General features: G+C 38.2%; 2 protein-coding genes across 8 annotated transcripts in view; both read left to right on the forward strand.

Annotated features, from left to right (window-relative positions):
- Window positions 1-5105, forward strand: part of LOC135628052 (uncharacterized) — a 51108-nt gene extending 46003 nt beyond the window's left edge. For 2 of the 5 annotated variants that reach the window (XR_010492779.1, XR_010492782.1), the window contains 5 exons: window positions 1303-1388; window positions 2443-2542; window positions 3001-3095; window positions 3503-3586; window positions 4640-5105. Coding sequence is in view for 1 of the 5 variants with exons in the window: in XM_065134567.1 (XP_064990639.1) it covers window positions 1303-1388; window positions 2443-2542; window positions 3001-3075 (261 nt within the window). In the remaining 4 variants the exon portion in view is untranslated. Of the gene's footprint in view, window positions 1-1302; window positions 1389-2442; window positions 2543-3000; window positions 3298-3483; window positions 3587-4639 lie in introns of those variants that run through there. The other 3 variants (XR_010492780.1, XR_010492781.1, XM_065134567.1) reach the window with 3 other exon arrangements.
- Window positions 5106-6026: 921 nt separating this feature from the next.
- LOC103974724 (probable sulfate transporter 3.5) lies at window positions 6027-11255 on the forward strand. Of its 3 annotated transcripts, XM_009389598.3 has the most exons (12): window positions 6027-6426; window positions 6520-6727; window positions 6795-6966; window positions 7886-7951; window positions 8077-8190; window positions 8390-8506; window positions 8611-8737; window positions 9220-9506; window positions 9665-9855; window positions 9942-10024; window positions 10778-10854; window positions 10932-11255. In XM_009389598.3, exons 1-12 carry the CDS (start codon window positions 6114-6116, stop codon window positions 11079-11081), a joined length of 1905 nt encoding a protein of 634 aa, XP_009387873.2. In that variant the 5' UTR covers window positions 6027-6113; the 3' UTR covers window positions 11082-11255. The 3 variants fall into 3 exon arrangements, with proteins under 3 accessions (XP_009387873.2, XP_064990641.1, XP_009387872.2); XM_065134569.1 differs by lacking the exon at window positions 7886-7951; XM_009389597.3 differs by lacking the exons at window positions 7886-7951; window positions 8077-8190.
- Window positions 11256-13432: the final 2177 nt, after the last annotated feature.

The raw sequence follows: 13432 nt of genomic DNA on the forward strand, positions 1-13432 counted from the left end.
CCCACACCAGAGTCAGAGTCATTGGCGAGTTGAAGCAGCATGGCGGATCAAAGGTTCGACTACTCAAAAACAGCAGCGGAGAGCAGCTGGGAGCCAGGAGGCGCATTGCAGCTGGAGCGGAAGATTGAAGACTCAGCAAAGGCGAAGAGTTGCAGTGTTCACAAAGGCTTCGACGAGGACGTCGAAGGGATAAGTGGGGGAGAATGTCACAGACAAACTTTGAAACAGGATGTTTGATGTAATGCTTATATCTGTCCGTGTCTGTTGGCATGTTCATGCCTTGTAAAACATGTAGAGGGGCAGCCAAAGGCTTATAAGTCCCATTTTAGTTGGGTTGGTGGCCTCTTTAGGCTTGTAAATAAAGGTTGTGTCATGTGGACACGTGCGAGAGCTTTTCGGTCTGTAATGGACCATTTTACCCTTTGTTGTGCCACTGTTCAGAGCTTGTAAAGTCTGTTTGTAATTTGCATTGTCTATGAAGTGTTTTTCGGACATGTTTGCTTGTGGATCCCAATTGAGGCGTTCTCTTTTGCCTGTTCTCTCTTTTGTTGGTCCTAAGGGACAATGGGAGTCTTCGGGGAGGCTGACCTTTGCGGACGGACACGCAAGGGTGCCGCACGACTTAGGCAAAACCAGCTAAGTCCGTGTCAGAGCGGTATACCGTACCGTACCGGTACCGAGCCCAGATCGAAACTCCGGTACGGTACGGTATTGCGAACCTTGACTCCTAGTTCCTATGGGCCCATTCGACTTCATATTTTTTTGTTCAAAGTTCATAAAAATGCTGCCTTCCTCATGCCAAAGATTTCAACATAATGAGATATTATTGATTGTTTACAAATGAATGTTTTAGTTTGTAAATGTTGAGAACATATAAGCTGGCAATGTTTTACTTTCATGATTCTGTAAAATTAGTACCTCACTCTGTTAGAACAATTGAGGATTATAAAAAGTTTTATTTTTTTATTGCTTCAATAAAAAAGTCTTAAAAGCTAAGTGTGATCGAGCCAGTGGACATGAATCTGTACATCAGTTTGTAGTGATGGTATATATATATATATATATAAGTCCAGTTTCTGTTCCCATAAAGGGTATCCTGACCTGCTGTCACTTGGATATTTTTTGAATATTTTGATGATGCACCAAGATATACCATGCTAGTTTGCTATCTAGTGGCATTCAGCAAGGACTTGTATTTAAATCCTTGCTTGTGTATTCACCTACAACAAATGATGACAATCTAGAAATGGTTATATTAGTACTAGTAATTAAATGCTGTTTCATCATTTAAAATTTTAATAGGTTCTTGGAGCTGCCATCAACGTATATGCTAACAAGCACAAAGAACGGCCTGATCGGCTCATAGACATGCTAATTAGCAGTCACAGGTATGCTTTCGTGTCCTTGTAATAATGACTTTGTGTTTGTTATTGTTATTATGTTAATTATAGGTGGAGTAGACATAAGTGGTCCAGCGGATCTTTTAGTTTGTTGCTTCATGCATAAATAATACTTCATACCTTTGGTCATTCTGAACTGGACCATCTTGCCTAAGCTTTTAGACTTAGTTTAAAATTTGGTTTCCAATGGTTTAAATACCGGTAAACTATCAGGTTGATATGGTGCCAGTATCCTAGGCAGTATATTGATTCATACTATCTGGTATCATAAAATAAAATAAAATGTATTACTGTTATTGAGTAATACTATATTTTGATGCAGGTACAGGGTCAGATCGGTGAATACTAGTTGCTATATGCCACTCCATTTGATATTTAAATCCTTGTTTAGACTAATTTTCAAATGATTTTTGGTCTGACTATATATTGTAAGTCATTAAAACCAATTACTTTTATCTCTTTGAATAATCTTCACGGTCACGACTTGCAAATTTAATAAAGTGGGGGGAAAAAAAGAAGAAAAAAATTATATACAAGGAATAAAATCCTTTGCCTAAAAAGGCTTTACTAGAAACTACACGTAACAATTGAATGTTCTTAATTTAACCACCAAGATTGATTTGTACATAACTCATTGACAGGAAAAGATACATATAGCTGACTGCGTATAGTTGGGACATTGCGGTCTGTTGTTTCTGTTACATGGTCTTTCCAAGTTACCTGTCTTCTTTCTTTCACTGACTTTTGCTTTCTAAGCTTTATATATTTCAATTCGTCTGAGCACATCCAACAATTTCCAGTAGAAATCCTAATAATAAATTCATACATTCTGTTCAAGTGGTTTCCTCTACCGTATACATATGCAGGAAGTCTATTACTTCCTGCTTGTGAATGTGCTTGTGAAATAAAATAAGATACAGTGAATTTCCAGTTAAATTTACCTGTTGATTTCAAATTAAACTAATGAAAATTTCAGCAGCACTGTATGTTCACTTGTATATCTGAATTGTGTTTCCTTGTACTTGATATTTCTTTCTTATAGGAAAGTTTTAGCTTGCGTTGTTTGTGGCCGTCTAAAGAGTGCTTTCCAGATAGCTTCCCGAAGTGGAAGTGTTGCTGACGTTGAATATGTTGCACATCAGGTTTGATGTCTTAATGACAATTAAACATATGTTTCAGAAGTTGCATTCTATGCATGTGGGTTTTCACTTTGATTGTACTAGATATTGACATCATGCTGTACTTTTACATGTTAAATAGATTTCGAACCGTTCACCATTAGATCATATTCCTACTTCATTGAAATGAGGAACCCACCATCGTTAAAAATGAAACATACTTGACATGTTTTGTGAACGAACTCTCCTCTGCCATTGACTTTAATACATAGATCTAGAAAATTGAGCAACGGGCATCAGCCATGTCATGCTTTCATCAATTTTCTATCGACTTGTTGATTTTTTTTCCCGGATATTATTTAATCTGCAACTCTTGCTTGATTAAATTATGAGATGTCTAACCCAATTAAGATATATTATGATTTTCTTGCATCTCTTTCTTTGAATTTGCCTTGAATTTGTGCACTTTTCTAATCCTGCAGGCATCAGTTGCAAATGCACTGCCCGTGGTTGACATGTGCAGACAGTGGTTGTCAAAGTACAAATTTGGCGTCTAGCTCCTGGAAGTAAACACAAGGTGGTAAAAGAAAGATGTTGACAGAAGAATTTTGCATTTGTAGATCTATTATAAAATAAGTGTTGGTGTAGGAGTAAACATTTTTCTACCTTGTAGTGGTGAATATTCGATCCCTGTTTTCCACCAAATTCTCATGATGTATTGATGTAAATTCTATTCCCTTCCATAGGTAATTAGCCTTCAATTAAAAGGCTTAGCTCCATATACGATTTGTGTCCGGTGGTTAATCCTTCAGGCCAATCAATTTGGTCCTAGCTGTAAATAATCTCTCATCCTGTGAGATAATGTTCACCAAAATATTCGTGAGATGTATCCAATGCGAGGAATATGCATCTCTTATGCTGGAACATTTATGAGCAACAAAGAACCGTTTGATCTATTTATATAGGTTTTCTGTGTGTTTCCAGGATGTCATTAACTTGGTGGAAAAGATGGTTGCATGATCGACAAATGTTAAGGAAACAAGAAGTTATTGAAGAACCATAATAAAGGTAATGCATTTATTTTACAGTATTGAACTAGGCTCTGTACTCGTGTTCATTATTGCTCCTTGTTTGACCATGCTTCTGATGATCATGAATACCTTGTCGATTTATGCACTTATAACTCCGGAAAGCTGCAGAGAGATTACAATGGAGAGAGATAAATATGAACTTATAAACATGTCTTTGGATTTATATTTTTTGTTCTTTCTTTTTCTAATCATCTGCACATTACATTGTTGCCAGTAGCAAGTTTGTTCAGTCCTTTCTTATTGAGCTGAAGCTTTGAGGAGGAATTGATTGCTTCCTTTCCGAGTGCTTTAGACGCCCATGAAGGATAGGCTGTGGAGTGATGGTATAAATCACCATCTAGGTCTCTTACTAGGGCTTCTTTTGTAGGCGAGTCTCTTTGTATAATCCATGTTCTGGAGGTGAAAAAAGCATGTCTTTCTCTGGTTTTATTCTTGAAGGATCGCATCAGTTTTGGTACATAAAAACTAAAAGAGAGTAAAACCGATCACATGCAATTGCCAGTAGAGCAAGTTGACTAATGTGCTTTGAGCCATCCATAAAGCAGTGATGAGTATATACATTACCAGGACATTGGTAATCTGTCTCAGTCTAATGTGTGGAAACAGTCGCGTCCACGGCTCCACGGATCAAACTATAGCTGCATGTCAACTTAAATAATTCTCTAAAACTGTTGCTAAATGTGTTTTTATCTCTTTTCTATATTAAGTCTGGCTGTACTTTGTATGTTGGCAAATGGCTCTAGAAAGCGAGTCAAATTGTGTAACAAAGTTGCTTAAACCTAGGAGCAGTTGATAGTATATGGGCTCTACCCAATTTGGAAGGTCAGAAATGAAATGTCTTTCCTTAAGAGTTGAAGTCACTCCAACTAATATCTTCTTTAGAACTGTTGCCTATGAATCCAGTTGTAAAACTATGTTTGTATCTCAGGGATTAACTTGTGAGATAAATACTATCAGGATGTCTTGGACTAAACCTCAGCAAGATTGGTTTAATCTTAATGCTAATGGCTCGTATCTGTATCAATTGCAGGAGGGTGGGGCAGACTTTCTGGACCGAGATTCTATTCGAGTGTTTATTTTTGCAGGTTGTAAATTCTTGTAAGACATGAATAGCTGTTGTAATGGCTAATGGCTCGTATCTGTATCAATTGCAGGAGGGTGGGGCAGACTTTCTGGTCCGAGATTCTAATGGTGTTTTTATTTTTGCAGGTTGTAAATTCTTGTAAGACATGAATAGCTGTTATAATGGGTTGGCTGCTATTAAGGAGCGACTGTTTCAAGCCAAACAAGGTGGAATCAGAAGTGATAAGCTGAAGCTTCCTTTGAGGATGCACGAGTTACTGATATCCAAAACTTAGGATGTACAAATTACTTTGGTAATGTATTATCTTTTCTTAAGACAGGTGTTTCGCTAAAAATTATGTGACACTCAATCCATAGCTTTGAAATTATATGAAACTAAACCTAGACTCAAATAACACTCGTCTTGTATCTCACCAACTTGTGCACCTATTTTTCCTTTGGATTAGGTGGAGGACTCCCACTTAGAACTTGTAGTGGTCTAATAGCTATGGTTTTGTTCTTTTCATTGACTTATTAAATTGGCGTACGTGCATTCGGCATGTCCTGCCCACAGAACTTGGATTTCGTGATCAACGCACATCGTCTTCAAACCCGAAAACGACAGCACGGAGGCGAAACAGAGTACACGTTCTGTTCTCGTATTCGTCTTTTCTCCATGTTTGACTGATTTCTTCTTACCATGAATACCACGCACTTCGAACTGGTAGATATCGTCATCAAAATTTATCGACTCTGCAGATTTCCCAGCAGGAATAAGAAGAAGAACACAAGCACCCAACTGGCGAGTTCTCTTTTCTTCTCTCTTCGACACTTACGGAACCTCATATTGGAGTTTCATGATGTCATCGGTAGCGCACGACAATTTCGACAAGCTAAAACGGAAATCACTGAGAGTGAGAGATGTTACTTGCAATGAAGCGTCGGTTCATACTTCCGTGTTCCATTTGGATATACTCTCTTATATTCCTGTGCTTCCCCGGAACGTACTTCCCCCGCAAAACACCACTCACCGCATGCCATCAACGAACCATCAGAAGCCACTCAGATTCATCTGCGCGGCTCTCTCGTCCACCGACGGTGAGAGCCACGCATCGTCTGATGTCATCCGACCCGTGATTGCGCCGTGCGACGGGCACACACATGAACTGGTGACTGAGACATCAATGACGAAGGATCCCCTGACATGACTTTTCTCATCCCTGAGAGAGATTGCTCGCCATCCTGAGCCTGATAACAAGCTAAAGCCGTCTCGGTCAGGGAGCTCTTCAGGTGATGCCCGGGGACGGCCTCAGCTCACGATCATCACGGTCCCACGTGTTGTCGATTTATACTCGTACTGCTAGAGGAGATGACACACAAGCTCGATCCCCCTCTTCCCTTGGCGCTTGAGAGACCCGATCACGGTTCGTCGTCTTCTTTCGATGGGAACGTTGGGAGAGCACCGTAACGAGGTGAACTTGGAGAAGAGAGGCTCCTTCTTCAGATCATTCCGGTCCGACCTCAAGGAGACGTTCTTGCCTGACGATCCATTTCGGCATCTGGAGCACCAGTCGGGGTGCGCCGCCGCAGGCAGCTTGGTGAAGTACTTCGTTCCCGTATTGGAGTGGGCACCCAAGTACACCCTCGCCAAGCTTCAGGCCGACCTTCTCGCCGGCATCACCATCGCCAGCCTCGCCGTCCCCCAAGGCATCAGCTACGCCCGTCTCGCCAACCTTCACCCCATCGTTGGTCTCTGTAAGTCCTCTCTCTCACGAACTGCTAGTTGGATTTCAATGTTACTGCTTTGCACTCATCGGACTGGCATTACCGTGGCTCTTCACATCGCAGATTCGAGCTTTGTGCCGCCACTGGTCTATGTGGTGTTCGGTAGCTCGACGAACTTGGCGGTGGGAAACACGGCCGCGGTCTCTCTGTTTCTTGGGTCTGTCATAGGAAGTGAAATATCGCCGTTGGAGAGCCCGGAACTGTACAAGCATATGTTCTTCAAAGCCGCCTTCTTCACGGGGATCTTCGAAGCCACGTTGGGGATCTTTAGGTGAGAGTATCTATAGACACACATACACACACAAATAAGCTCTTGCTGAACGAGCGCTTGATCTCAGGCTCGGGATCCTGGTGGAGTTCTTCTCACGGTCGACCATTACCGGGTTCATGGGAGGGACGGCGACAGTAGTCATCATGCAGCAGCTGAAGGGAGTGCTCGGAATGAGACACTTCACCACCAAGACCGATGTGGTCTCTGTTTTGGGTTCCATCATCTCCCACAGGGAGGAGGTTAGTGCGGCGAATCCATACAGGGATTCAAAGATTCGTTTTTGGGAGGAAGGATTCCGACAAAGAAAGAATCATTGAATCAGCCGTAATAAAATATAAATTTATATGATTCGACATATTTTATCCAAAAACCTTTTCTTGAGTTAACCCAAATCTCTTTCCATATTTTCTCATATAAAAGCATTAAAAGAAATCTCACAAACATTCGAGCTATTTTTCGTCCACATCACACATTAAAATCATAAATCTTTGAGAGATATGTGTATTTAAAGAGCAATTAATCCTTAATTTCTTCAATTCTTATGAATAGAATTTTAATTATCAATCCTAACTTATGGCTTCATATTTAAAGAGAGTAAATACTGGTTTTGCTCAAACTTGTTAAGCTAATAAGATTGGACCCGACCATTTGATTCCATGAAGAAAGACTTGGTTGAACTATTGAGTCGATCAGTCAAATCATAAAATATGCTAAAATATAAATATACAAATAATACTATAAAATTTCATTTACATAATAAAATCAAATAAGAGGATGAGAGAAGATTTAGCAACAACAAAGAAGACAGTTTCTTCTTTTTCACCTTTCCAATAAAAAGGCAGAAATCTTTTCGGGAAAAATCTCAAATATCATTCTTAATAAATGAAAAAATAAAGACATTTCGATCTTTTTAAGACTCGAATGTTCTGATTAATTATTCGAATGGTTAAGAATTCAGTTCTTTAATTTTGTTTATTTAACTGATGAATCCAATTGAAGTTTGAGTTTTAGGATATACTTTTACCTTATGGAATTCACATCTTATGGGGATAAGATGGGGGTGTCGATGTCATTTTCTCGACACTAAACTTCATTAGTTTCCTTAAGTCACCTTATCTTTGGTGTTTCTCTCTCAATTGGTTATCTTTGGTGTTTCAGTGGAGATGGGAGAGTGCGGTTTTTGGGACGTGCTTAGTTATCTTGTTGCTTCTCTGTAGGCATATGGTGAGCGAGGAAATATATAGCCAAATCTACTGTGCTTTTCTTCCTTCCTTCTCTTCATTAATTACTCCATTGACCATCATGATCAGCTTTTCACAGTTGATATATGTTCTTCGTAATCTACACAGAGAGCAAAGGTTCCAAGGTTGTTCTGGTTGCCGGCCATCGCTCCTTTGCTGGTGGTCGTTTTGGGAGGTCTTTTTGCCTATCTTATACATGCCGAAGACCATGGCATCCTTATAGTTAAGTGTTGATCCAAACCATTCCACATATCTGTAATCTTCTTCGTTCTTTTCTCGTTTCTTGTAGTTCTTCTATAGATACATGCTGGTGAAGTCTCTTAGAGAAACTTTGAGCTTTCTTGGAAGTTCTCATTTTACTATGTCTATAAATAAACAAAGGTTTGGGCACTTGGTGTGAAGCAGTTCGTGATTCTTGCAGGTTGGCACTGTGAATAAAGGATTAAATCCTATTTCCATATCACATTTGAAGTTCGAGTCTAAATATCACGGTGTTCTCTTGAAAGCAGTCTTGATTTCTGGTTTCCTAGCTCTTTCGGTAAAGGACACGATCATAATGATTTCGGCTTCCTTAAATCTTAATTAGAATTATTGTGCAAGCAAGCACGTTTATTTATTAACCTTTTTATGCTCTTGTTTTAGGAAGGAATAGCAGTTGGAAGAAGTCTGGCAACGATGAAAAATGAACAAGTAGATGGGAACAAAGAGATGATAGCTTTTGGGATGATGAACATCATCGGCTCTTGTTTCTCATGCTATCTCACCACTGGTGAATGCTTTATCCTCGATCTTATTTTCCTCTTATATATAAAATGTTTTTTCATGTGAGATTAGATTTTTTGATAAAGTTTGATATTTGTATACTCACAAAGAAGAAAACTTTGGTATAAAAAGAACAATTACGGAAACCAACAATTGTAAATGAAAATTCCAAAATAATTTGGCTCGACATTCACAGAAAGAAACCTATATTATTCATTATGTGGAAATAATAAGATACAAAGTCATCTCAGATAAATCTGTCTTCTTAATGTATTTTATTCCTCCACACCAAATCCAGAACTTCAAAACACACAGGAGTTTTTATAGAATAAAAATCTTAAGATGCATACAATATTTACCAAGCAAATCTGTCCTTGGAATTTTTTTTGTAATCAGAACACTTTACAGTCTGAACAAACAAGAGATATGTTAGATTAATAATGGTTTTTCAAATAAAATTTTGATGAATAATGCAACGTTATATTACAGGTCCTTTTTCCAGGTCAGCAGTTAACTTCCATGCTGGATGCAAGACGGCGATGTCAAATGTGGTCATGTCAATGTGCATCATGGTGGTGCTGTTGTTCTTGGCACCTCTCTTCAAATACACTCCTCTAGTAGCCCTATCAGCAATCATCATCGTTGCCATGATTGGGCTCATTAAGTTTGAAGAAGCTCACCGCCTTCTCGAGGTGGACAAGTTTGACTTTGTCATTTGTGTGGCAGCATTCTTTGGTGTCATATTTTTCAGCATGACTGTTGGACTTTTGGCTTCAGTAAGACTCCTATGCACAAGTTAACTTCTCCCTTTCTTGGCTGTTTGATCATAAAGGAATTGATTAAAGACGAATCAATTGGCTGCCCAAACTATTTCTATATCATCATCATCTTTTGTCCATATCAACCATGTTTTCTATATTACCTTCTTGTACAGGTAGGTCTGTCAATACTGAGGGCATTATTATATGTGGCACGACCAACTACTTGCAAGCTCGGAAACATAAAGGGAACTGAAGCTTATTGTGATGTGGAGCAATATCCAGACTCAGTTCGTTTCCCTAACATTTTGATTTTGAAACTGGGTTCTCCTATTTACTATGCAAGCACTGGCTATCTGAGAGAGAGGTAAGGAAAAGATGTCATCGACCTGAGATAGTTGAGGATCTATCAAAGCTTGGTTCAAGCTTATCTCTTGTTTTTACCAAAACTAGGATCTTGAGATGGATAGAAGAAGAAGATGCCATCGCTAGGAAGGGTGAAGTAAATCTGCAGTACCTTATCTTGGACATGAGTGGTAAGTCTCATTTGAATGGCTGCTTACTTTATTCTCCATGATACTTGAAGGGCTTCATACACCATCTTGAAGATGACCTAAGCCGGGCTCTCAGTGATCAGGTGTTGCAACGCCTATCATTTTGAATTTGATCCAGACATTAGAGATGAGGATTAACAATAAGAATATAAAGATGGTCAAACATTTATATAACTTACGTTTTCTTCCAGAACAGTTGAAAGTAAGACCCTTAAACAAAACCAACTGCATGCCCTAGTAAGAGTTTTGCCAATCCTTGATCAAAGTGTCATCCATAAAATGAATGTAAAAAACTTTATAATCATCTAGGTCAAAAAATTAGGATGGAGAAAAAAAATCAGCATACATTAATATAATTGAAAGGGATTTAGCCATCAAAATCCAAGGTCAACTTGGCTCAAATTCTTGATTTAGGGCTGTTTGCTTATGAACTTTTGGATGGGCCAATTTTTGCATATGGACTGGTAGTCATGTAATGTGAGCTACCTTGACACCCAAAAGGAACTTGAACCAAAACGATAGAAAGATGTAAATTTGGTTATTAATCCTTATTGTAGCATTAATGGATTTGTAAATTGTTTAATAGCATATGTTAGAGATTTTAATGGAATGAAAAGAATGATGCAAGCTTTTCATCCTACTTGATTGACAAAAGAAGAATAAACAATTTTGTATGAAAAACACATTTGTACTTGATGGAACTAATCACACAAATTTATGCATGTTCTATGATAGGAGTGACCTCCATTGACAATACTGGAATCAGCATGCTAGCAGAGGTCCATAGATATGTTGACAGAAGAGGAATCAAGGTAAACCTAATCAGTAGAACCTAGTAACTTGTTTAATTTCCATTTACTATAACTAAGCTCTTTACATTGCCTTGCAGATCGCTTTGACAAATCCTAGGATAGAGATTACAGAGAAGTTGAAGTCATCAAAGTATCTTGATCTAATAGGGGAACAAGCCGTATTTCTTTCAGTCAAAGAGGCAGTTGAAGCATGTCATTTCACTGAGTACAAGAATGAATTAGTGTGATGAAACAGAGTTGTTCAGAATACAATCACATAGCAAGTACTCAGATTGCTCTGTATTTTGCTCGCAACAGGAGCTTGTACAATGCTAAATCTGTACCTGACAAGAAAAAACTACCAAAGAGATTTGGCAAGGATTTATTTAATAAGTTCTTCCTTCAAGAAATATTTTCATATACATGCCACTCTAACAGTCCTTATGGGGTTTATTTCTTACCTTCAAGCTAAGCATGGCCAAGGTACATAATAGTATAATACTGTCAAAGAAAACTTCCACAGTAGCTGTTACTGAAACAAAGCTTACTTTGAAGTTTGAACCTTCAAAGCATAAGTATCATGTGAAGAAGCCTCAGAAAGAAGTAGTAACTCATTTTGCACTCCAGCTAAAATTCTTAATTCAGCCTTCAGGACCAGAAAAGTTAGCAGAGTTTACAAATACAAAAAAAACTACTTGATAAAGAAGCTTCAAGGAAAATTATGTGGCACTAATCCCGTGACTTTGTTAAGTTAGCAGAGTTTTTGTTGCAAAGAACATTCATGCAATCTTTAATTGTTCCATCTCCTTCTTCATCTCAATCTCACAACTGAATTTAGGTTCACGAATGTACGTTTTAGCTTAAATTGATTGATCATACAGCAAAAAAAAAAATCCTAAACAATAACAATAAAATAAGAGTTCAAGACCCAGCTATACACAGACAGTGGTTACACATCCTTGCAAAAGGAACAGTATAAGTGCCTATTGTTCTCTTTCAAATCCTCCTTAGGCTTCACTAGTGTGTCGCAATAAAATGCTAAAGTAAAACTGAAACTAATCATCGACAACAAGAGCCACACTAAAAATGTTGACTATGGAGGTCACATTAGATGCTTATCAGAACTGCGTCGACACACAACCAGGAGATACAAATAATTGCACACTGAAACAAATTTCTACTAAATTCATTTGAAGATGTAAATGTTCATAATAAGTACAAAATTTCCTAAACAGGCATCATCCTTCTGTGTATTTGTAGAAAAAATACAGCCATTTAGCTTTCCAACAAATTTTCAATTTCAGCTTTTCAGAGAAACACGATGTTTCAGCATGAAACTATTGGGTTGGAAGTGGCAGTCAATACAACTAACATATGAAACAAAATTTCAGCAAAGAAACTTATTTCAAGGAAAGAAGATTAATTTAGACAATTGCTAATGTGTGTGTTGGTTAACCAATCATGTAACTTTCTTTTCCTTTTCTGTATGATTATTATTCTTCCTTCTTCCTTAAACATTTTTTTTATTTTCCTTAAAACTAATTCAGTAAACTGCTAAAGCTCCATGATCCTATCTCTTTGATATTTTCCTCCTTTCTTCCAAATACATCATTTCGGATTCATCTCCACCATCCGTTACTACATGTTCTAGCAATCATGTCAATTTGCGAAACGTCTCATGATCTCCCCATATGCAATAACTAGGATCTCTACTTATCAAGTATGACCATTCAAGAAGAAATGACTGGGACCCTTCGATCAAGCATTCAGGGCAAAGCCTCATTTCATCAAACAGAAAAATGATGATAATAACACTGCGAAACTCGATCGCAATCCATTAAATTTCCTACCTTGCTTGGCAAGAACCCGACTTCCTCAATAAGATCCCGCGATTCGGTGGAGTCAGATCGCGCCTCCTGCTCGAAAGACTTAGATCGAAAGGAGGACGGTCCGAGGCGGTTTTAGAGCTCCCAGTCCTGCTCCGCTTGCACAGTTATATGAGGGCACCACAACGCTCGGCAAACCTCCGGACTTCCTCCTTCTGGCCGCCATATTCTTTGGGCTGCTGCCTCGGCAACCACCCTAAGAACTCGAGCGAGCGGAAGAGATCACGAGCAACTCATCCTCCGAGAGAACTACTGCGCCTGCGAGAAACGCAGGCGTCGTTGTAGCGGACATACCCGGAACCCGATGCGGATCCGACCCGTATCTTATCGTACAGCGACTACTAAGATTTTGCCATCCTCTTTAAAGTATTATCTAATTTATTTTGACATAATACACCATTATTTGATTTTTTATTTAGCAATTTTATTTTTCTTATTTCTGTGATAATTCAGATTTTTGGTCCTTCAAATATAATTTATATTTTATCTTTTAAATATATTTTTATAATATAAATAGATTGATCTTCCTTATATTGTTATTTAATAATATAAATTAGATATCGACTTTTAGATTTCATCATAAATTTAATTGATTGCTTTCAATTATATAAATTAATAGTTTAAAAGTAGGGCATTTCTTAACTTTTGTATAGAAATAATTATATTTCGAATTATAGTCTCTGAAATATCAAATGTATCTCTGCTCACTATTC

This window comes from Musa acuminata, chromosome BXJ1-3, assembly GCF_036884655.1.
Source record: "Musa acuminata AAA Group cultivar baxijiao chromosome BXJ1-3, Cavendish_Baxijiao_AAA, whole genome shotgun sequence".
NCBI lineage: Eukaryota > Viridiplantae > Streptophyta > Magnoliopsida > Zingiberales > Musaceae > Musa > Musa acuminata.